The 24,449-nt window shown below is 48.3% G+C and overlaps 1 protein-coding gene across 3 annotated transcripts in view; it reads left to right on the forward strand.

Annotated features, from left to right (window-relative positions):
* The window catches only part of bcl9l (bcl9 like), an 80,593-nt gene extending 62,837 nt beyond the window's left edge, over positions 1 to 17,756 (forward strand). For all 3 annotated transcript variants that reach the window (XM_043677703.1, XM_043677702.1, XM_043677704.1), the window contains 6 exons: positions 4,026 to 4,148; positions 5,480 to 5,690; positions 6,440 to 6,539; positions 7,946 to 10,220; positions 13,467 to 13,733; positions 14,185 to 17,756. In XM_043677703.1, the coding sequence (XP_043533638.1) occupies positions 4,026 to 4,148; positions 5,480 to 5,690; positions 6,440 to 6,539; positions 7,946 to 10,220; positions 13,467 to 13,733; positions 14,185 to 15,314 (4,106 nt within the window). In that variant the 3' untranslated portion in view covers positions 15,315 to 17,756. The remainder of the gene's footprint in view (positions 1 to 4,025; positions 4,149 to 5,479; positions 5,691 to 6,439; positions 6,540 to 7,945; positions 10,221 to 13,466; positions 13,734 to 14,184) is intronic.
* The last annotated feature ends 6,693 nt before the right edge of the window (positions 17,757 to 24,449 follow it).

The raw sequence follows: 24,449 nt of genomic DNA on the forward strand, positions 1-24,449 counted from the left end.
GAGAGAGAGGGGGAGGGGCTCAAAGAGAGAGAGTGAGGTCGGGGGGGCAAAGACAGAGAGGCACGGGGGGCACACAAACGCAAATACCCATCAAAACCTCCTTGTCTCTGCCTTCTCCCACCCCCACCCCGCCATCTCTGTGTGTAAGCAGCACCTGGTGAGGGTTTGGATTGTAACAGTGGTGTGGAATTGGATAAACTGAAGTGCTCTCTCTATCAAGGTGATTTCAGTAATGCCTTTTTAAAGGTATTTCCTGCTGGTGAAGGGTTCCCCTGTACTCACTCACTGGAAAGGTTCCTGATTCCACCCAATGACCAGAGTTAGACCCCTCTCTCGGACCCCTGGTTAAAGTGGTTTTCCTCACAGAGACACTCTGGATTGAACTGAACTGAACAATGTCAGTGAGCGAGTCAGTAAAGATTTTTACCAAGCCAGGCAGGTGGACTGTGTTTTATATAAAGCAGGAAAATCACATTTGCAGCAATGCCACTGGGAATGGGGAGTGTAACCAGGTCTCCTGCACCAAGGAGTATTCCATGTTGTCACTCTGAGTAACCTTCCAATCCAGACACTTACCAAGACACTTTGTGGAAGAGATTTGCTCAGTGTACTGGGGCCATTGTTCTGCCTCAAACAGTTCACGACATCATCCCAGTGTTGTTTGTGGGATCTTACTGTGTGCAATTTGGCTGCTGTGTTTCTGACATCATAACACCACCTGTACTGCAGAGAATGTTTCATGGACTTTGAGGAGCTTTAGAATGTCCTGAAATTGTGAAGGGTGTTATTTTAAAAAAAAACTTTTATCAGTCTGTACAGGGCTGTTATTGGACAGAGCTACTGGACCTCCTATCTCAAACATAGGGACACTGCCACTCCTCCAGGGGAATCTCTCTGCTCTGTATTCTTTACTGACTGTTTAACCAAACCTCATGCTCTTGATTACAGTTTGTGTAAGTCCAGAGTTAATAATATTTGATTTAGGTGTTTGTCATGTTCAGGTGCTGGATGTGACCCAGCAGGATCCTCCAGGTTTTGAGAAGGGGCCCCTCTCCTGTTCAACTGCTCACTTTGCTTCTGACTTGCAATTTTGTCAACTGTTCCTCCCCATCACTGCGAGCGTAGAACTGAAATGCAAGTGTTATCATGCAGGTTAGAGTCACTCCATTGAGTGACTGCCTATCTCCCTCTTTCCTGGGATTTAATGTAAATAGTTCCTGGGTGTTTGGGATGGAGTTGTGGTGGTGAGCTGCTGGTGTCTGTGGGTCAGCTGCTGGTGTCTGTGGGTCAGCTGCTGGTGTCTGTGGGTGAGCTGCTGGTGGCTGTGGGTGAGCTGCTGGTGACTGTGGGTGAGCTGCTGGTGTCTGTGGGTGAGCTGCTGGTGACTGTGGGTCAGCTGCTGGTGTCTGTGAGTGAGCTGCTGGTGACTGTGGGTGAGCTGCTGGTGACTGTGGGTCAGCTGCTGCTGACTGTGGGTCAGTTGCTGGTGTCTGTGAGTGAGCTGCTGGTGACTGTGGGTGAGCTGCTGGTATCTGTGGGTGAGCTGCTGGTGACTGTGGGTCAGCTGCTGGTGTCTGCGAGTGAGCTGTTGGTGACTGCGGGTGAGCTGCTGGTGACTGCGGGTCAGCTGCTGGTGACTGTGGGTGAGCTGCTGGTGTCTGTGGGTCAGCTGTTGGTGTCTGTGGGTCAGCTGCTGGTGACTGTGGGTGAGCTGCTGGTGACTGTGGGTGAGCTGCTGGTGCCTGTGAGTGAGCTGCTGGTGACTGTGGGTGAGCTGCTGGTGTCTGTGGGTGAGCTGCTGGTGTTTCTGTGCCAGGTTGGTTGGTCAGTGCAAATGTAGCCCCTTGAGCTCCTGATCCCACTCCATACGCCCCGTCTGAAGGTGGGTGGTCAAACTCATCTGTGATGCCCCCTGTAGTTAAATATCCCTCAATGGCACCATGTGGAAACTATTTTCTTAAGCCCAAGACATTGAAAAGTGCGTCACAGAAAATGTAAATACTCATCACTGACCTGGTGTCGGAAATATGACAACCAATTTGTTCACAGCAAGATCCCACAATAAATATGAAGTAAATACTGGATCTGTTTCCTTTGATGTTGATTTTTGAATTTTGGACAGGAGATCCTCCTGCTCTTATTCAGACGAGTATCATGGGATAACTTTGATCGACATGAGAGGGCAGAAGGATTTTCAGTTCACTGTCTCCATCTGACAGACTGTGCCTGTGACAATGTCACTCTCCCTTAGTATTTCACTCAAAATGTCAGCCTACAGTCGTGGGCTTGGAGCCACACTTTCTGCCAGAGACCAGAAATGGCTAACCACTGAGTCATGTGGGAAACAACAGAGAGGGGACCACCTGGGAGTGGAGGGAGATGTCCTCACTCTGACAGAGTTTGCAGACCCAGCAAAAGGCTTCCTGAAGGGGTGGGGGTGTCCTGTCCAGTGACCCCTCTCAGTGTGACACTTGTGAGTGACCCCCCTCAGTGTGACACTTGTGAGTGACCCCCCTCAGTGTGACACTTGTGAGCCAGAGGAGACTGATCTCCTCCTCCATTCAGTGAGATCTAGGTTGATTTATTCCTTGCTCCTTTAGTAATTCGGCCTCGCAAAAACCAGCCAGATCTCAGTTTTGCACTTTATAGTTGATGCTGGATCAAGCGTCAGTTATTTACAAAGGAGTCTTTTTAACTGCCAGTTCGTTATTGGGAAGATTCCCGGGGTTTTAAGGAGGTGATGGTGTTTTCTCACTGGCACAGTAAGGGTTACCTCTCGATCCCTCAGACATTCTTATTGACTGCATAAAGGGTCATTAGTCGCCCCCCTTTGGCAGTGCTCCAATCTGGTTGGGTGAGTGGAGGCCAATAATTTATCAGGCCCTTTGAAAGGGATCCCAGATTGAGATTGAAATCAGATCAAACAGAAACGTGTTCATTCAGGCAGTACCTGGGCCACCTGACTGTGAAGACACTGGGCTGAGGATTTCCAACAACCTACAGTCCCTTCAACAGAGAAAAACATCTCTCTCTGCTCTGCACGAGTTAGTTAATGTGTTATGTGCGGGGGCTCTGTGTCATGTCATGTGTCTTGAGAGTGCTCTCGGTGAGAGGGGTCAGGTTTAAGGAGCGTTCCTACCGGAGCTGCTGGATGTGTAGGGTAAGGACTTCCCAAGTTCTGGGATTTTTCAGCTGAAGGATGGAGGAATTGTATTCCAGGATTGAGGAGTGGAGGGATCTCGGAGGATTATGAGTGAGAAGGTGGGAGGGATGGGAAAGAAACAAATTGCTCATGTTGTTTAGTGAGCACAGGCACGCTAGGTGAACAGGATTTGGTAGACAGTTTGTGAGCTGAATTTTCAATGAGCTGATATTGATGCAGAGGATAGTCTATGGAAGAGCAGATTGAGGTCCTGATAGATTTGACTAAACCTCACAGTCTTTATTAGAAAATGATGACTGCCTAGTTTAATTCCACTGGGATCTTTCTCTGCTCAGAGATCAGTGCCTGCTGTTAGCCGAGTGACCTATATTCCAGCTCTCCACAACTTCAAATGCTCAGTCCATGATGTTGCCCTAGACAGCTGAAACCACTGGCCCTCAATCCCCTGTCCTACAGACTGACAGAGTCTCATGTAGCTCTGTCGTTTGATCCACTGGGTAATCCACAGGGTCCTGTTTGTTACTGAGAGGGATGTAGTTTGTGGGCACTTTGTTAAAGATGGGTTTGAACCTTGAGCTGATAGCCCACAGCTTCTGACAGCGAATCAATTGATGTGTGTCTCTTTATGAGTGTGTGTCTGTCTGTGCCTGAGTGTGAGTATATTTGTGTTTGTGTCTGTGTGTGTGTCTCTGTGTCTGTCAGTGTTTCAGTGTCTGTGAGCATGTCTCTGCCTGTGTCTGTGAGTGTGTCCGTGTGTGTTTCTCTGCCTATGTCTGTGTGTGAGATGACGGTGACACTGTGGACTACGGGGTGATGTTCTCCAATTGGGAATTGATGGTTGCTGTTTGTATTTGCCTGGCAGTGGACGGACCCCCCCGCACCAAGAGGCGCTGTGTGCTGGAGCGGAAGCAGCCGTACAGTGGGGATGAGTGGTACTCAGGCCCTGACAGTGACGATGAAGATAAAGCTGCAGTGACTGCGCACAGTGAGTGAGGCTGAAAGGCCAGGTTTCACCAAATGTCTTGTGCTATCTGGTCCCTTTTAACTGTTGTTCAAGCTAACAAGTCACAAATCTTGATCTTCTCATTTTTACATTTCCTTGCTATTTGGATAAGGAGGAGGCCATTCAGCCCCTCAGGCCTATTCCATATTTAATTAAACCACTTAGCGAACAAGAAAGATCTAACAGTGAGAGTTTGGTAACTTCCTGTTAAACCCCAGCCTCAGCAGCTTCATAGCTGAAAATGTGTTGCTGGAAAAGCGCAGCAGGTCAGGCAGCATCCAGGAAACAGGAGAATCGACGTTTCGGGCATAAGCCCTTCTTCAGGAATTCTCCTGTTCCCTGGATGCTGCCTGACCTGCTGCGCTTTTCCAGCAACACATTTTCAGCTCTGATCTCCAGCATCTGCAGACCTCACTTTCTCCTCAGCAGCTTCATGCCTTTGTTTGTGCCCCTCCCTCTGGATCACATTTTAAATATGATCTTCACAATGTATGTCTACATTTTCTATGTCCGCATTGTTAATTTTTGATTTTCAGTTGATCCTGTCTCAGGTGTTGAACCCCTGAGCTCTGTCCCACAGCCACAGCAACAGACTCCCATTTACCAGCATCTGCCTCCATCTAGTGGCGATCAGCTGCAGTGTCTGAGACTTGCCCTCTCTCTCCAGATTTCTCTCTCTCTCGTTCATTCGCCCCTCTCATCCCTCTATCACTCTTGTTTGTTCCTTGTTCCCTCATATCCTTGCTGCCTCAGTCATTCCCCCTCTCTCTCATTCATCAATATCTCTCTGGTTTTTTATCGAAATAGCTTTTTAATTCATGTTCCTCAGTTTCTCATTTGAATTTCAAATATTAATCGGCGTAGGTGTAGGGTGAGACGGGAAAGATTTAAAAGAGACCTAAGGGCCAACCTTTTCACACAGAGGGTGGTGCATGTGTGGAATGAGATGCCAGAGGAAGTGGTGGAGGCTGGTACAATTACAACATTTAAAAGGCATCTGGATGGGTATCTGAATAGGAAGGGTTTGGAGGGATATTGGCCGGGTGCTGGCAGGCGGGACTAGTTAGGTTGGATATCTGCTCAGCCTGGACCGAAGGGTCTGTTTCCGTGCTGTACGTCTCGATGACTTCATGTTCTCCCCCTCTCATTCGTCCCCTCCCTTGTTCACTGATGCCACCTTATTGGCCCCCTCCCTTTCCTGCTCCCTCACTCCTTGCCTGTTTCCCCTCTGTCCTGTGGATGATATCTGAGTTTGTGAACCTGAGCTGAGCATCTCTTTGATAGGAATTGTGTTTGTTTTTTTCTCTCTCCAGATTGTAATGTAGTAGAATCCGTGCTCTCGGGGACTGTTCAGCCGTCTCCTGGTTCGAACCCCCTGCCGGCTGTCCCAGACAGTGCTCCTGCCAGCATCACCCACAACCCAGTGGGGGGACCTTGCCTGCGGTCAGACACTAACATTCCGAGGAATCCCAGCAAACCACCCTCTCAGTTTGTGTACGTCTTCACCACTAACCTGGCCAACATGTGAGTGCAAACAGCTGATGCTGCTACCACTCAGCAGTGTCACCGTTCTGTGAGGAGAGAGCTCCAGAGAAAGTTCAGACATGTAGAAGGTCTTGTATTGTGGTGGGGGGAGGCTGGGAGGGTGGTGTTCTCTCCCAGACACTATTAAATCTCATCACGAATTGGGAAAATCTTTGTTATGAAGAGGGGAGTGTACAACCTGCTCTGATATGGAGTCACCAGGGGAATGGTGTTGATAAACACATGAAAGAGAAGGAATGGAGGGATAGTGTAAGCAGGAGGTGAAGGGGCAGTGGGAAAAGACTTGTGTGCAATGCAACCAGCAGCATTAAACCATTGTTTCTGCCAGATACTCAACATTTGCTGTAGCCCTGAAGGGAAACTCTGGGATAGGATTGAGCAGAATGGTGAAGAGACAAGCAAAGGAAGAGGGGGGGGGGGTATAGAACTGGTGTAAAGGGCTTGGAGGAGGTTGGGAAACGTGGTGTTCCCAGATCTAGGTGCCACCGGTGCCATCTGTGCCCTACACCCACTGTCTGACTCCCAGTACTGAAGGATAGCAGTGAGTTAGATCCTGGACTCCAGCACCTGGAACTTTGGAGTCTGTGTGAGTCGGAGTGAGGGGCTGCAGATTGGGGAGACAGTTTTAGGGTGTACTTGGGATGGTGTGGGGATGGGGGGAGGTGAATAATGGAAGTGTGGGTTATATCGGAGTTTGTGTTTGGATTCTGTTCTGTTTTTGCTGACAGAGCTGCTGAGGCTGTGGCACAGGGCCGTGTGGATTCCATCGTCTCCTACCACACTCACAATGTACCCCGGGCTAAACTCGAGCAAGTGTATGATCACAAGGTGAGTGACTGCCCAGCACCTCGAACCACATCCCAAACAACTTCACCAAACAAAGCTGACCGCAGGAGACAATCTAGTTCCTTGTACATTTCATGAGTTCAAAGCTGATCGGTTCCTCAGCTCCATTAACCAGCAGGGCAGTGCAGTGGCTCAGTGGTTAGCACTGCTGCCTCACAGCGCCAGGGACCCAGGTTCAATTCCAGCCTGTGGCTGTCTGTGTGGAGTTTGCACATTCTCCCAGTGTCTGCGTGGGTTTCCTCCGGGTGCTCCGGTTTCCTCCCACAGTCCAAAGGTGTGCAGGTTAGGTGTTCAGCAATGTGTAGGTTAGGCGCATTAGTCAGGGGTAAATGTAGGATTACAGGGATAGGATATGGGGTAGGTCTGCGTGGGATACTGTTCAGAGGGTGGTGTGGACTTAATAAACCAAATGGCCTGTTTCCATACGTAGGGATTCTATGATTATATCCCTCCTTCACACTGTGCTCTTGAATTTCATTATCCAACAAAAATACACTTCAAAGTTTTAAACCTCCCCATTTCACTGACCGTGGTGTGAGTATGTAGTGATAAGGACTATCTGGTTCAGCTGGACTGACAGGAATGTGTGTAGCTGGACACTTTGGTGGTCTCTCATCTTAGTTGCTGCAGAAAATGTGGTAGTGATTGTGGAGAGGGTTTGAGCAGGGACGGAGGGGTTTGAGGGTGGCTTTCTGAGGGTGGGAGTTGATGGCAGTTGATTTGTGTGGAGTCAGGCAAGTTCTTGATTCATTGCTGCATGCTATCAGGGCCCTCACTGATGGTGAATCAGCGAAGGCAGGGACAGGTGCTCTCAGGCATACCCCATCTTTGCAGCCTTCAGCATACTGAGAAACTGTCAGATCGAAAAGATGACTATGGTTGGCATGGATTGGTTGGTCCGTAGGGTCTGTTTCCATGTGTATGACTCTACACCTTTGTGTGCTCAAAGCTCCTGCTCACCAAGTCGGTTCAGACGCAACTGTTAAAATAATAGTTCTTTCTGATAAAAGCAGATGATTAATTAAGTCAACATTGCATGGTGAGAGAACAGTGATTTAAATAATTAACAAATCCATTCAATGATTGGAATCTCTTAAAATGGGTGAAAATCACTTGCAGATGTCAGAGGGTTAAAGCACACAGGTGTAATGAGCTCATCTTTTCCTCCTTGACCTCACTTTGTGTGTGAGAAATTTCAGGTGATCTTGTGATGGAGACAGATAGTGAGTTTCAGTGCCACTGTATGGGTTATGGGTGGAATATGTTAACCAGTGTCCGGCTGTGACAAGGATGGAGTGTAGTTGGGATGGCTGGAGATACTATGCCAGAATTATTGATGATTAATTTCTTTCCCTCTCTCTCTCTTTCTCTCTATCACCCGCTAACAGCCCTCTGTTACACCTCAGAAAGGACCTGGACTTCAAGAGCAGCTGTCACTCAACACGCCTCCAACTCCACAGCAAAGCCTCCAACCCCCAAGCTCACTGCCTCAGGAGGGGGCAGCTGGGGTGGACCCCCTACACTCAGACATTGGACCCAAGTCGATGGAGAGCAATGGTGGGGTTGGAACCCAACTGGGGAACAGTCATCCCAACACCAGTAACCCAATGGCCGGTGTTCCAGTTGGAGATCCAGCCAGTGGAGGAACTGGAGAGGCCGGCAATCCAAATGGGAATGGATCGCTGATCATGAACCTTAACCCCAACACCGAGGGGTTGTCCAAAGAGCAGCTGGAACACAGGGAACGTTCCTTACAGACTCTGAGGGACATTGAAAGGCTGTTGTTACGCAGCAGCGAGAGTGAGTTTCCTATGAAAGGTAACTGTGGTCCCAACGGACAAGGGGATGGTCAGCAGGTCATGAAAAAGCCAGAGGAACCTTTACAATCCATGATCTCCCAGACCCAGTCTCTGACTGGGGTCGAAGGTCAGAATATGGAGCACGAACCCATGCATCATCCAGAGATAATGCAACGTGACCCAATGGGACAACAGGTCAACATGATGAATCCGAATAACCAAGAGAACTTGACTCCAGAGCAGATAGCCTGGAGGAAGCTGCAGGAAGATTTTTATGAGGAGAAGAGGAGGAAACAAGAGCAAGCTGTGGTTCAGCAAAGGACTATGCAAGAGATAATGATGCAGAGGCCCATTGGGGGTGTGATGGTTCGAGGACCCCCACCTCCCTATCACAGCAAGGCTGGAGAGCAGTGGCCATCAACGATGGGAGCTCGCTTCACCAGCCCCATGGAGGGCTCGGATTCGCTGCAGCCCCGTGGGACTGCCCCTTTCTCGGGCCCCCGCTTTCCCGCCAATCAGATGCAGAGGGTTAGCGGATATGGAGGAATGCACAATATGCCAGTGGAGGCTTTGGGAGCCATGAATCCGATTCAGAGACAGGTACGGCCTGGAATGCCCTGGCCAGATGACATCTCTCCGATGGCGGGTGCAGGGAACTTCCCACAGGGGGGTATGCCCTTCCACCCTGGCCAGGGAGACCCCGAGAGGTTCATGAACCCAAGGGCCAGGGAAGAGCTGTTGAGGCAGCACTTAATGGAAAAGAGATCAATGGGAATGCAGCGCCCACTCAGTCTGAACAACACCAACAGCATGGCTGGAATATCCCAGGGGCTCGAGATGGAGAGAATGATGCAGGCCCAGAGACAGATGGAGCCTGGAATGTTCCCTGGCCAATTACCTGGAGATAATGTCAGTGGGAACCCAATGGGTTTGGACTTTGTTGGGTCAAGGGGCATGTTGAGCCCTCCCTTGGGGCAGGCAGGCCCCATGCGCAATATGGACTCCTCCATGGGATCTGGAAATGTCAATATGAACATGAATGTCAACATGAACATGAACATGAATCTCAATGTCCAGATGACCCCCCAGCAACAGATGATGATGTCACAGAAAATGAGGGCACAGGAAATGATGTCACATCAGGTTTTGACCCCAGAAGAAATGGCAAGAGTGAGAGCACCCAATGGCAACATGATGTTGGGCGACCCTCAGAAAATGGCACCACAGTCTCAATTCCCAAATCATGGACAACAGGGTTTTCCAGGCGGTCAAGGACAATTTTCAAGTATGTCTCAAGAAGTCAATAACCTGGGGACTCCCGGGGAGATGTTCAGTCCTGAGCAAGGCCCTGTGCCTATTACTAGCATGAGTGGTACAGCTAGACTGAGCCATATGCAGATGGCTCCAACTTCCAATCAATCAAGTAACCATGGTAACGTGGGCACGTTGCTTCCAGGGGCCCAGAGGGGACTAGGTCGCAGGCCCTCTGACCTCACCATCAACATCAGTCAGATGAACTCCCCAGGTATGGGGCACCTTAAATCCCCGACCATGAGCCAGGTCCACTCTCCTCTGGTCAGTTCTCCATCGGCCAATCTCAAATCTCCACAGACACCGTCTCAATTGGCCAACTTAAACTCCACCAACTCCTCGGCTCCCATCAAGTCCCCCCAGGTGATGAGCTCCTCCCTTCCAGTCCGCTCCCCAGCCAGCTCCCCAAACCGGCTCAAATCACCATCAGTGTCTGTCACCTCTCCAGGATGGAGTTCATCTCCGAAGACCACCCTCCCAAGCCCTGTCATAAGCCAGGGGAAGCAGGCCATGGCTGTGAACTCTGCAGCTCCAATGGGAAGCATGGAGCAAGGTGAGAATGGGAAAGGAAGTGGATCCCTCCGTTAATGTGTGAATGATCAGCATCCTCGACAGCAGAGACTTTGTACAAAACCCAAACCCAGTCTATGTACGGAATCATAACAAAGAACACAGAGTGCTGGAGAAACTCAGCAGGCCTGACAGCACCCACCGAGAGAAAAACTGAGTTAATCTTCTGGCTCTTAGTTAGCCTTTTGTTATTTTATAAATTTGTTAAATGACCCCCTCCCCCGGTGTGATTGGAACATGCCCGCTGTCCCCCCGTCCCAACTCACTTGATGCTGTGTTTATAGAAGCAACGTGTGGCCATTCAGCACCTCAAACCTGCTCCTCCATTTAATAGGATCTTGGCTGAATAGTGTCTTCCTTCCATTTCTTCAGAGGATTTTCCCCATATCCGTCACCAGACCCTCCTGGCAGCATGCCTCATCTGCCCTTTCCACAATTCCCTTCTCCTGCTCGTGGTTACATACTGTGCTGGTAAATCTATCCATATTGACCTCACTTGCCCCCGGGAGCAGTGGGTGCCATGTTGCCTGAGTGCAGGTACCCCTCCCAGTTAGAGCAACAGCTGCCCCTCCGTATAGTCAGCCTGTCGGGTCGTTGGCTCCCAACCCAGAGCACCTTCTCCACCCCGCCCCTATTTAATCTGAGCGTGTGTGCATGCATTTGTATGTGTGATTTGTGCTTCTGGCTGTGTGTATATGGGAGTCTCTCTGTGGTGGGGGGGGGGAGGGTATGGGCATACCTATGGACAGATATTTATTAGACTCAATTTTATAGCACAAGAAAGGCCCTTCAGCCCATCATACCCACACTGGACATCAACTATCCATCCATTCTTATTCCATTTCCCAGCACTTGCCATGACAGACAAGGCTGTGAGCCATATTAAGTGCTCATCTAAATAGTTCTTAGACTCCCTCGAGGATTCTTGTACCTTGCACCCTTTTAGACAACAAGTTCCAGATGCCCACAACCTTTGCAGTGAATTTCTACCCCCCCCCCCCCCCCCCAATCCTCACTGTACCCCTTGTTCCTTATGTGAAATCAGAGCCAGTCAGTTATTGAGCGCTTCCATGGAGGGAAGCATTTCTCCCTCTCTGTCCCGTCTAGCTTTGTACACATCAGTCAGATTCTCTGCTTGCAGGGAGACAGCCCCAGCCAACCTGCTCTCCACAGCTGATTGCTGCAGCCTCGGCCAACACGCTCTCCGGTGCAATTACGTCACTCCTGAAGTGTGGTGACCAGAACTTCACACAATCCTCCAGCCTTGTCCTGCCTTTTCCCCAGCTCCCTGCACACCATTACTATCCAAAATAACCATCCAGTGCCACCTCTTGAATGCCTCACTTGGACCTGCCTCCCCAATATTTCCAGGCAGTGCCTTCCACACCCTAAATACTCGCTGGGTGAAAAAGTTATTCCACACGTCATCCTTGCTCCATCTGCAGATTTTAAATCTGTGCCCTTTCACTCATGTTTCTTTTACACTTTATCTACTATGCCTTAACTGATAAAGGCAAGTAACTCATTAGCAACTTTAACCACATTACCTACCTGTCCTGTTGGCTTGAATTACCTGAGGACACCAAGCTCCCTCTGTACTCCTGAGGATCCTACTGTTCAAGGTGTACTCCCTTTCCTTGATAGTCCAGCCACAATGCATCACCTCACACTTTTCATTAAATTAAATCATTTCAGGATTAAACTCCAACTGCCACTGTTCAGCCCAACTGACCAGCCCGTCTACATCACCCTGTAGCCCAAACTTTCCTCCTTACCCAAACGTCATGTCGTATGTGAACTTAATAATCATACCTCCTACAGTCATATCTAGATCATCAATGGACACAACAAAGGACCCAGCACCAAATGTTATGACACGCACTTGGACATAGGCTTCTAGTGACAAAAACACCCTTTGACCATCACCCTCTGATTCTTGCCACTCAGTCAATTTTCTGTTCAGTGTGTGATGCTGGAAAAGCACAGCAGCTCAGGCAGCATCTGAGGAGCACGAAAATTGGCGTTTCGGGCAAAAGCCCTTCATCAAGGCTTCATCGTTCCTGATGAAGGGCTTTTGCCCAAAACGTCAACTCTCCTGCTCCTCGGATGCTGCCTTACCTGCTGTGCTTTTCCAGCATCACACACCCTCAACTCTGATCTCCAGCATCTGCAGTGCTCACTTTCGCACAATTTTCTATTCAATTGCCAAACTGCCCTGGATCCCACGGACTCTTAGCTTCTCAACCAGCTTATCATGTGAGACCTTGTCAAAAACTTTACTGAAGTCCATGTAGACTACGTCATCTGCACTACCCTTGTCTACACACCTAGTCACCACCTCAATCAACGGGGACAGGTCTCTGAGCTCAGAAGAAGTTCTGCTGGTAGTTTATGGCTGCATCCAGCAGAGGGAGCTTCTTCCCAGTAAATGTCTTCACACTGTCCCCAACTGGGGTCCAACAGACCATGGAGGGAGGGTGGAGGAAGGGGGAGGTTTGCGCTGACCACTCTGGTGTTGGGGGTGGGGGCTGAAGATGTGGCTGATTGTTCTCAATCCTCTAGGGTCTTCCTGGATCGTTCTAGGGCACAGCTGATGACACACGAGAGAGTTTGGCTTTTCCTTCATTAACACAAGATGATCTGTGTCTGGTTTGCATCTTCCTGTTCAATTCTTTCACTTACTTCAGATGTTTTATTTTTAAATTAATCCTCTCTGCCTGGTGCTAGTTTTTCCCACAAAAAAGGGACCATTTTCCACTTATCAGGAAGGTGACCCAGCAGACTGGTGCTCACTCAGGATTTTGTCCGTCTGTCCCACGTGAGAATGTTCCTGGATTAGAGATGGAGAATTCCCAAACCCACTCATGGAGAGCAGTTACATTCCTGTCCCTTCACTCTCTCACACTCCTGCCTGCCACAATTGCAGGAGCAATAGAGCTCAGTATTGCCCTCCCCTCCCACTGGCTGTGTCACTGTCACGCACTCAGTGTTGACCCCCTGTGTGTGAGCCTCCGTACTCCCACCCACATGCTGTCATTTCCTGCTCCTTTGGTTTCCCTGACCTGAGGTTGGGCCTCAATGTATTGATTTAAGATGTTGGGAGGGGGGTCTGTGTGTGTTGGGGGGAGGGGAACGTGTGTGGGGTGGGGGGCATCGTTTGTGGGGGTGGGTGAGATTGCCCACTGATGTGCCCCTAATCACTGTGTGTTGTCTTCTGCCCCACCTGCAGGTCCTCTGGCCTCTGCCCCTCGTTCTGGCCCTGGCCCTGGGCCTGGTCCTGGTCCTGGTCCTGGGCCTGGGCCTGGTCTGCCTTATAACTCACCTGAATCAACGCCCTCCCAGAACCCGCTCTCCCTCATGATGTCGCAGATGTCCAAGTACGCCATGCCCAGCTCCACTCCGCTCTACCACGACGCTATCAAAACCATCGCTACCTCCGATGACGAGTTGATTCCTGAGCGCTCCATGGCAATGATTCCATCAGCAAACATCCCCGGTAAGTCCACTTGCGGCTGAGGAGGATTGCATTTATGTAGCATCTTCCAGCATCACGGGGCCTCCTTTAACTCCCACCTCTTATGGTCTAGACTTCTGTGTATTGAGGTGCTGGAAGTGCAGTAACCATTCTGCTCATGACAAGATCCCACAAGCAGCAATGTGATAAAGGGTAGATGATTTGTTGTGATCAAGGGACAGTTCCCGAGCCCCAGTCTCTGGAGAGGCACTGCACCATCCCGTGAGGATGAGCCACTTTGTCCTCCTGCAAGTAGCTCTCAGCCTCTTGACCTCTGCCTTGACTAGGTCATTGCTGCTATGTTGTCCTGAAGTCACTGACATTTGTTTTTTTAGTGAAATGCCTGGTGTAGATGTGACATCAGTCAGGTATTGTTAGTGCTGTTTCTCAGTGTGTTTAAGCCTCACTCACAGCTTTTCCATTTGTTCCCCAGGACTGAGTGGGAGCCAGAATCCCCAGATGCACCTGGTGTCACAGAGTGGTCCTGGATCGGGATCTTCAAACAGCCCCCTGGCAATGAGCATGGTGAGCCATCCACTCTCTCACGAACCTGCGACCCCCATGATGCCGTCCCCCAGCCTGATGGGGCACAACGTCCCGATGCACGAAGGACATGCTGGTGGACTGGGCGTACAGAGCCCGGTGATGGTGCACCCTTCCCAGGACTCCCTTGGCCAACCCTGCGGCCCCTTGCCCGCCACTGGCCCCCAGACGCTACCTCAGAACGCCATGGTCCTCCAGCGCATGCAACACCAGTCCCACAATGCCCTGCAGTCCCCGGGCTCTGGGATGCATCAGGTGTACCCCCCGGGCTTGGTCATGCCTCAGGAAGAGGGTGTCCCATTGCACGGGGTCTCTGCCGGATCAGGGGCCCCTCAGCAGCCCCAGCAGCAGCAGCAGCCCCCTCCTCCCCACCTGATGGTGAAGAACGCTCCGAGCAGGTCTGCAGGTGATAGTTACCAACTCTCCGGCGTGGCCTCAGTCCTCAACGACCCAGAGCTTCAGGATGTCATCCGACCTTCAGCCAGCGGTATCCCTGAGTTCAATCTCTCGCGCATCATTCCCTCTGAGAGGCCAAGCAGCACACTGCAGTATTTCCCCAAGGGCGACTCTCAAGCGTCGAAAGCTCCGTCTTCCAACCCTCACCTCATGAACCTTCAGAGTATGATGTTGGAGCAAGCTCCTCCGAGCAGAGCTACCCTCCAGGGACAGCAGCAGCAGCAGCAGCGAGGTCTAAGCATGCACATTTTCCACCCGGGGCAGGTACCGGGGCCGATAATGGGAAGGACAGGCCTACCGTCCCAGCACAGTGTGATGGGAAACAGTCTCCACCACGTTCTCATGTCACCGCAGCAACAGAACCTGGTGCTTCAGGCCAAGCAGAGGAGCCTCTCAATGTCGGGGGAGATGTACGGACAGATGGGACACATGCTGCCCCCACAGGTAGCTGTCCCTCACCAAAGCCTCGTGTCCCCCCAGCAACTGAGACAGAGGAGCATGTCGTTAGATACACCCATCAGCTTCGTCCCCGGATTGGGAAACACTGCCAACTTACCGTTCTAGCTTCTCCCCTTTTCGTACAATTAGGATTTATGCAAGTTGAGAAGCCACAGTGATGAGTGTGGGTAGGAGACGGAATTAAAGTAATTTTATTACAAAACAAAATGAGGCCAGAAACTGAGGAAACAAAGAGTTTATACCAAGATGGGGTAGGGTGGGGTGGGGAGAAGTCAAAAAATATTTTTTAACAGAATGAGCTCGGAGAAAGACTTCCAAACATTTGTGTGTTTCAATTTACTTTATTTTTAATCTCAATCTCCCTCTCTCCACATCTCTCTCTCTCTCTCTCTCTCTCTCTCTCTCTGTCTCTCTCACACACACACATTTGGTTTCCTCACCTGTTGTTGTGCAAAGGGATTTTTATTATTGCTGTATATATTCTGCCTTGGTCTGTGATTTGTTTTTACAGTTCCTGTAACTCTTGTGTTTTCGCGAGAAAACTGTGACAGGCAAATTTCCAGAAGCAGACCCTCTTCCCAAACAGAAAGGTGACTGTTTGAAAGTTCCCCAGCAGCACATTTCTGAAATGTCGGGGTCAGAGTCTGGTGGCCCACCCCCATCGCCCCATGGGTCTGTCATTTTGTGGTTTTTATGAGGAAACTGTGCTCACAGTGTGATGGGCCTGCAGCACAATGGGACTGCTTCATAGAAGCATCAATGAGGATTTAATGGGATTGGGGGCGGGGGTAGGTGGTTATAGGGCTGTTTGGGATTGATCACATGCCTAACCCCATTTCACCCCCATTTCCCCCGTCCCTGTGTGGGGTTGGAATGCAGCACTGCAGCCCAGTTGACTGTGGGTGTTGAGGGAGGGGATTGAGGCTGTTGTTTCGGTGCACATAGCCCTCTGATTACTCGGGTTTATCTCTAAGCTGATAGTACACTATGCTGGCCATTCTCACAACCCAGCTGAGAGCCTGAGGACAGTGCTTATCAGGCCGTGATCTAGGATATTGAGGTCAGAAACTGGCCAGAAGCCCTGAGAAGTTTGGAGCTGTAAGGCATGGGGTTTTGGTTATTCTCCTGCGCAGACATCTCCCCCTAGTGGGTGTTTGGAGCCACAACAATCCATACAGTTCAGACATTGAGTTCAAACCGTGAGCGTTTACATAACACAGAGGTGGGTCATCAGCTGCAATGATCTGGCCAGTGGCAGATCTCCTCTTCAGTGAAGAATTGTTGGCTCACCAATACTTGAGGGTTAATTTGTGGGTTAATCTCCAGGCTCCCTCAGATCACTCGATAGTTAACCATTTTTACCAAGATGTAGGTGATACAGGGCCCCCCACGTCAGGTGGGAGTTGAGGATGTGACACTAATTCCAAGTGTTTCATTCATGTGAGGAGTATTAACCTCCGCCCTCACCCTCAGAATGCTGGGTAGCTGTCACTGTATGGTCCCGGGCCTGAGGTTTCGCTGCCCCTGGAGCACTGGGGTTTTCAGATTAATGTGTATTACCTCCCATCACTGGTCAGATGAGGCTGTTTCACCTCCAGCAAGAGTCACTCTCCTCGGCTTTGAGTTGGAGTAACTTTGGACAGAAATATGTTTTTTCAAAAAATTATGTAAATTTGCTCCTGCTCCTGTTCCCTTTGTCTCCTGAGAAATGTTTGATTAAATCACATTTCTATCCCCTTGGGTCTCAATTATAAATAATATTTTCAGTCAGATATGAGAATTCTGTTGCCCTGTCAGCTTGGGGGAGATGCCAGGGGCCTGTGGCTATAAAGTTGCTCATGTAGCCCTGCTCTTGTTTCTGGGTCAGGCTGCACTGAGCAGTGGTCACTTGTCCATTTGCACAGGGTAATGAAGGAGGGGGCAGGCAGTTTGAACGGTAACCCAGTGATGTCGCCTCTCACTGGGCAGCATAATGGGATGTGATTCCATGACCCCTCAAATTCAGCAATATTCTGTAGCTCAACAGGAGAGATATTGATTGATTAATAATTGGGGTGGGGGGTGAGGAATGGGTGAAGAGATTAAGGTCTATGCTATGGCCCCTTACCCCTGCTGTATCTGAACCCTGCTCCTTATCCCAGGCTGTGAAAATCTGCCCCCAGGGGGTGCTGCTGCTACAATTTCAGGCGTTCCTGACAGGAGGTTGAACATAACCTGACCCACTCACTTGCCTGTGGATCGGTTGGTCATGGGAAGGGTCTTTCTTGTCAGGAGAGACTCATATCAGGAGCCTTTGGACCAGGATTTTCCGGGTCCAGTGAGTTTGGGCATCTAGACATGGGTTTCAGAGTCACGTGATGTGTGGTTCTGATGATGGGGCTCTGAAGGATCCGATGGGGGAAAGGGTCTCTCTGACAGATTTAACTGTCACAGCCCATCCATCATTTGAAACATTTTTTTTTTGCACCTTTTGGTCCAGAAACTGGTTTTGTTTCTTTGTTTATACAGTTCAGACATTCATAAAATAAATCCAATTTTAAAAAAAAAGTTTGTAAGAAAACCATTTTTATTAAGAAGGAACTGCTGTTGGTTTTTCTGACCGACTTCTGGAAGAAACCGCAGGAATTAACACATGGAATTCCCCAGGGTCAAAACAAGGAATTTAGTAGGATAAAGGTGAGAAAGCGAAAAATTCCCTGAGGAGGAGGCGGAGGAAATGGAGTTGGGGAAACTCTCATAGATCTGGAATACTCTCAACCCTGCTTTCCTCTTCCAAGAAACTCCTCTTAATATAAACTCCAATAAACTGAGCTTGAAGCCAACAGGACTAATGTCATCTTCCCGGTGTCATGAGCCTTTCCTTTATAATGTGAAGTACGTTTGGATCTCTTTATTCTGATGATGACAGTTGTTGCCCTCCTGTTTTAGTGACAGTCCTCAATTTCATGTCTCTCAAACTTGCTTCTGTTCCCTTAAGCCCATTGAGTTTCTGTAAATACTGAGAAACAGTGATCCACATACAACTCCACTTCCTATTATTTGTCTGTCTGATTAATTACTTTCAACAGTTACTCGCTTCACATTTTCTACCCTTAGTAATGGTGTGTGATTCCTGACTGAAAGCCTTTTGAAAATACAAATATATTACATTTAATGTATTATCCCCATCCAACTTTTCTGTTACCGGTAAGTTGAAACATGTTGACATCTGCTTCAAGTTTCTAGATGTTTTTGTATTTCATCTTTTAGAAATGATTCTATTAATTAGTCGACCCCCTGGCATTATCTGCCTGTGGGTCATGGAGTTGGAGCAAGTGAATGATTGGTGTCAGCCTCTCCCCTCCAGTGCAGGGTGAGTCATGGTGACGTGGGAGAGCAGGCTGGTGTTTGTTCATGTTTCCAAGTCCAAGGTGAGAAGTTGTACAACTCCTTTTGCACTTGTGTCACCAAGAGAATGTAGCAACCAAGGCAACGTATTTTGTGTGCTGGCCACAGAGGAAATACTGAGCAAGTCTTGCAGCCACTGTGGTGAGAGAGACAAAGTTAATGTTTCAGGGTGATAACTTTTCATCAGAATTGTTTGTCTTGTCTCTATCTTTCTGCGTAAATGCTGCTTGGTCACTCGCACTCTCCAAATATGGAGTTTTACTAATTTAGTGACAGTCCTTGATTGGAAAGAGAATGTGTAGGAACAGGAGCAATTCATACAAACATAGGAACTAAGGACAGGAGGAGGCCATTCAGCCCTGCTGCACCATTCTGTATGATCATGGCTGGTCTCATTGTGCTTCAACTGCACTCTTCTGCCTAACCCCAATGATCTTCGACACCCTTCTCCATCAAGATTATATCTTCCTCAGCCTTAAAACAAATGCCATGATCCAACCGCCTCCAATGTGTAGTGAAGGTCCTGACCCTTGGAGACAGGGATTTTTTCCAACCTCCATATTCATGAGGGGTCAACCATCTTTTAATCGGTGTCCCCTAATTATAGTCACACCCGCAAGGGGAAGCATCCGTCCTGTCGAGACCCCCTCAGGGTCTTACAGATTTCAATAAGATCATCTCTCATTCTGAATGCAGCCTTTCCTAATGGATAATGATCTCATTCCCAGTAAGACAAAAAGAACTGCAGATGAAAACAACAAATTCTGGAGATCACAGCGGGTCAGGCAGCGATTATGGAGAGAGAGTAAGCAAACATTGTGAGTCTGGATGACTCTTCATCAAAGAAATGTGGATGCTCAAAATCTGAATCTGAATCAAAATCATAAATAGCTGGAAAAACTCAGCAGGTCAGGCAGCATCTATGGAGAGAGAAACAGAGTTCATGTTTTGGGTCCAGCAGCCCTCCTTCAGAGCTGATGACAGCTGGGAAAAGTATGTAAATGAGTATGAGCATCATCATTTTCCACTCTGGGGTGGTGTAAGCGTCCAGACTCAATATTGAGTTCAATAATTTTAGGGCTTGAGCATCTTCCCTCTGTCCTTAACTTGACACATACCAGGCCTTGTCATCACAGGGCTGCTACCACACACAGGCAGAAGTAGGAACTACAGATGCTGGAGCTTAGAGTCAAATTCAAATGGTGCTGGAAAAGCACAGCAGGTCAGGCAGCATAGGAGCAGGAAAATTGAAGTAGAAAATTTTTCTTCATCCAGGAAAATCATCAGGATGAAGGGCTTTTGCCCGAAACATTGATTTTCCTGCTCCTCGGATGCTGCCTGACCTGCTGTGCTTTTCCAGCACCATTCTAATCTTGACTACTACCACATACAACCTACCATCAGTTCTTAACGGTCCCCATTAGCAGCTATTTATTCTCCCAGGCTGACTGTTCGCCATTCATTTGTCCACTTGTAGTTCTCTCTCTTTGAACTCCATCTTCACCTATCCTTTACTCCCCACTCCCATCTTCAGCGTATTTACAGACTTTTTCCTAACTGTAATCAGTTCTGAAGATGGAATGGACCTGAGAAAATTAAACTGTTTCTCTCTCCACAGATGCTGCCAGGACCTGTTCGGCTTTTCTAACAGCTTCTGTTTTTGTTCCATCCCAGTAACAGTCGAGTGAAACTTGTCTGAACAGCTTCTAACACAATTATGTCATTTTTAAAAACATGGACACCAAATTGTACACAGACAGGATAGCAAAGAAGGTGTTTAGTACTCTTGTCTTTATTGGTCAGAATATTGAGTATTGAGTTAGGAGTTGAAACTTTATTACTGGAACAGCACAGCAGGTCAGGCAGCATCCAGGGAACAGGAGATTCGACGTTTCGGGCACAGGCCCTTCTTCAGGAATGAGCAGAGAGTGTTCAGCAGGAGAAGATAAAAGGTAGGGAGGAGGGACTTGGAGGAGGGGCGTTGGAAATGTGATAGGTGGAAAGAGGTCAAGGTGAGGGTGATAGGTCGGAGTAGGATGGAGGCGGAGAGGTCAAGAAGAAGACTGCAGGTCAGGAAGGCGGTGCCAGGCTGGAGGGATTCGGCTGAGACAAGGTGGGGGGAGGGGGGATGAAGAAACTGGTGAAGTCCAAGTTCATCCCCTGTGGTTGGAGGGTTCCCAGTCGGAAGATAAAGGACCTCTACTCCCAGGTCATCTCCTATTGAGTTAGGAGGTCATGTTGCGGCTGTACAGGACATTGGTTAGGCCACTGTTGGAAGGATGTTGTAAAACTTGAAAGGGTTCAGAAAAGATTTACAAGGATGTTGCCAGGGTTGGAGGATTTGAGCTGCAGGGAAAGGCTGAGTAGGCTGGAGCTGTTTTCCCTGGAGCGTCAGAGGCTGAGGGGTGACCTTATAGAGGTTTATAAAATCATGAGGGGCATGGATAGGGTAAATAGACAAGGTCTTTTCCCTGAGGTTGGGGAGTCCAGAACTAGAGGGCATAGGTTTAGGGTGAGAGGGGAAAGATATAAAAGGGACCTAAGGGGCAACTGTTTCACACAGAGGGTGGTACGTGTATGGAATGAGCTGCCAGTGGAAGAGGTGGAGGCTGGTACAATTACAACATTTAAGAGGCATTTGGATGGGTACATGAATAGGAAGGGCTTGGAGGGACATGGGCCGGGTGTTGGGAAATGGGACTAGATTAATGTAGAATATCTGATTGGCATGCACAAGTTAGACTGTTTTTGTGCCATAAATCTCTATGACTCTGTGATGCCACCAGTGCCCTGTCCAGCTGTCGGAAAACATCCCTATTTCTATATCCAACCTCAAGAATCACCAAATATTCCTTTTGTTTATTTGCTTATGAGATGAGGTGTAATTGCCAGATTTATGGCCCATTCCTAATTTCTCTGCAAAAAATGGTGAGCTGCCTTCCTGAATCACTGCAGTCCCTTGTGGTGTAGGGACACCCATAATGCCCTTAGGGAGGGAGTTCCAGGATTTTGACGCAGCGACAGAGAAGGAATGGTGTTATATTTCAAAGTCAGGATGGTGAGTGGCTCAGAAGGGTGGTGTTCCATGTACCTGCTGCCCTTGTCCTGCTAGATGGCAGTGGACAGGAGTTTGGTAAATGCTGATTGAAAGCAGCCTGGATAAGTTACTGCAGTGTATCTTGTGTAAGGTACACATTGCTGCCACAGTGTGTGTAGGCAGTGAAGGGAGTGAATATTGAAGGTGGTAGATCGGTACCAGTCAGGCTGACTGCTTTGTCCTGAATAATATCAAACCTGTATCGTTGGAGCTCGTTGACATGCAAGTGGGGAGTATTCCATCACACTCCTGACTTGTGTCATGTGTAGATAGTGGATAGGCTTTGGGGAGTCAGGAGGACGGGTTACTGGTTACAGGATTTCTGGCCTCTAATCTGCTGTTGTAGCCACTGTATTTACATGGCTGGTCCACTTCTGGTCAGTGGTGGCTCCGAGGATGTTGATGGTGGGGGTTCTGCTGGCGCTGCTGCTGCATGTCGTGTGATATGGTCAGATTCCTTTTGTTTCATTACCTGGCTGGTATCATTTGTACCACACATCCACCCAATTCTGGATGTTGTCCAGATCACGCAGCTTGTGGTCACGGACTGTTTCAGTATTTGAGGGGTCAGGCGTGGCATGGAACATAAAAAGTGGCAAGTAACATTAATGTACCACCAGTGCCAGTGAATGACCATCTCCAATGGGGTGGGGGAGGGGGCATATATAACTATCAAGTCTTGGCATTCAACAGCATTACCATCCCTAAAGCCCCCATCATGAACATTGAGGGTAAGTGGTTACCATTGACCTGAAACTGAATTGGAATGGAGAGCTAACATTGTTACAAGAGAAGGTCAAAGGTTAGGGATTCTGTGATGATTTATCTTCCTAGTCGCTCACTGACCCTGGAAATTAACCTTTTGTCATTTATGTCCAGAGAGATTTGGATATCTTAGTCCCTCAGGCTTTCTCTCTCTCACTTTTTTTATTGATCTTGGTAAAATAGGCATGTTTGCATTTTCCCATGTAATGCTTTATCTGTCAAAGTTTTACACACTCACTTAATGTATCTACATCCCTTTATAGCCTCTTTATGTCCACTGTACAACATACTTTTCTCATTATTTAGCAGTGGTAACTCCAGTTCCGTTATCCGAGTGAGTGATATAGATTGGAAATAGAGTCCCAGGCACTGAGCCCAGTGGGCTCTTCGCTGTTTCAAACCTGAAAGGCATTGGTTTATGCTGATTCTGTTTCCTGTTGGCTCACTAATCCTGTATCTGTGCCCCTTTGTTTTCCTGTACACCATGAGCTTTTCCTTTGTATACTTGATCAGCCCTTGGGTGAACTGCTGTTAGACTCTACTGGCCTGGACAGAGCCATTTCCCTTTCTTGCTTCCATAAACCTTAATCCTTTCCATAACCCTTAAGGGGAGACATATCAGCCAAATGTCATGGTCTACTTTGGTGCCAGTGACAAATAGGAAGACAGATGGGATCCTGAAAGCAAATTTCAGGGAGTTAGGATGGAAATTTTAAAAAAAACAGAACCTAAAGATTTCATCTCAGGATTACTCCCAGTGCTACATACTCATGAACTTAGAACAGGAGGATTGACCAATTGAAGATGAGGCTGGTGAATCGGGGTAGGAGGGAGCAGATAATTTCTGTCGAATCAGGATCACTTCTGGGATGGGTTCCACCACAACAAGACTGGGGCTGATCTCTTCACGGTGAGATTAGCTCATGTTGAGGTTCATTAAACTGGCTTGTCAGAGGGGTGGACCCTGAGGGGCAACCCAGATTGGAAAGATGCAGCATTGATAATTGGGAGAAGAAATGCTGTTTGAGAGATACCAAGGCAAGCGAAACAAAACTGAGCATAAAGTGCTTTGAAAACAGAGCGGTGGAGTCGTGCTTTTGTTATGAGGTGGGATGAGTGCATTAAGAGGGAGGACCTCTGATTGGAAGAACAATATCTGGAGTCTGTTTTGGTGGAACTAAGGGATGGCAGACATTGGTTCAAGTTATTTTTAGGCTCCTAAATAATGATAGTAGTGTGGGGCATGGTATTAATCAGGAGGTGAGAAATGTTAGTAGCATTAGCAATAGGTGATGTCAATCTGTTTAAAGACTGGATAAACTACCTGAACACTCAAACTGTGGAGGATGGGTTTCTGGAGTGTGTTGGGGATTTACTTTAAGAGCAGCTATCTAGAGGACAGGTTATTTTAGAGTTAGTGTTGTATAATGAAGATTGGCTCATTGATTATCTTGTAAACGAAGGTATAGCGATGTGACCACAACATAAATTTTACATTATGTTTGAAAGTGAGGGGGTTCAATCTAAAGTGTGTAAGATTTGTATAAGGGAAATTACGAAAACACAAATTAGCTGAGGTGGGTTGGGAAAACCCACGAAAAGCTATGGGTACATGATGGCAGAGAACTACCCCATGCCCTACAGCAACTAGACATTCCTTCAAGGTGCAAAAGCTCAAAAAAAATGTCAAGCACTGCCTGCCAAAGGCTGTTAAGGGTTGTATAAAATTAAAACGAAAAGGCTTATAAAGTGGCTTGAAAAAGTAAGAATTCTGAGGATTAGCAATTTTTTTGAATACAGCAATACAGTCAAGAAACTGATAAGAAAAGAGAGAATAGAATATGAATGTGCACTCTCGCATTAAAACTTGCCAGGACTGTAAAAGCTTCTGCAGGTACAGAAGGTGAATGTGGGTTCGTCACAGGAATCAGGAGCATTTATAATAGAATAGAGAAATGGCAGTGAAACTAAATGTTTAATTTGTGTTTGTT

This window comes from Chiloscyllium plagiosum, chromosome 36, assembly GCF_004010195.1.
Source record: "Chiloscyllium plagiosum isolate BGI_BamShark_2017 chromosome 36, ASM401019v2, whole genome shotgun sequence".
NCBI classification, from domain to species: Eukaryota; Metazoa; Chordata; class Chondrichthyes; order Orectolobiformes; family Hemiscylliidae; genus Chiloscyllium; species Chiloscyllium plagiosum.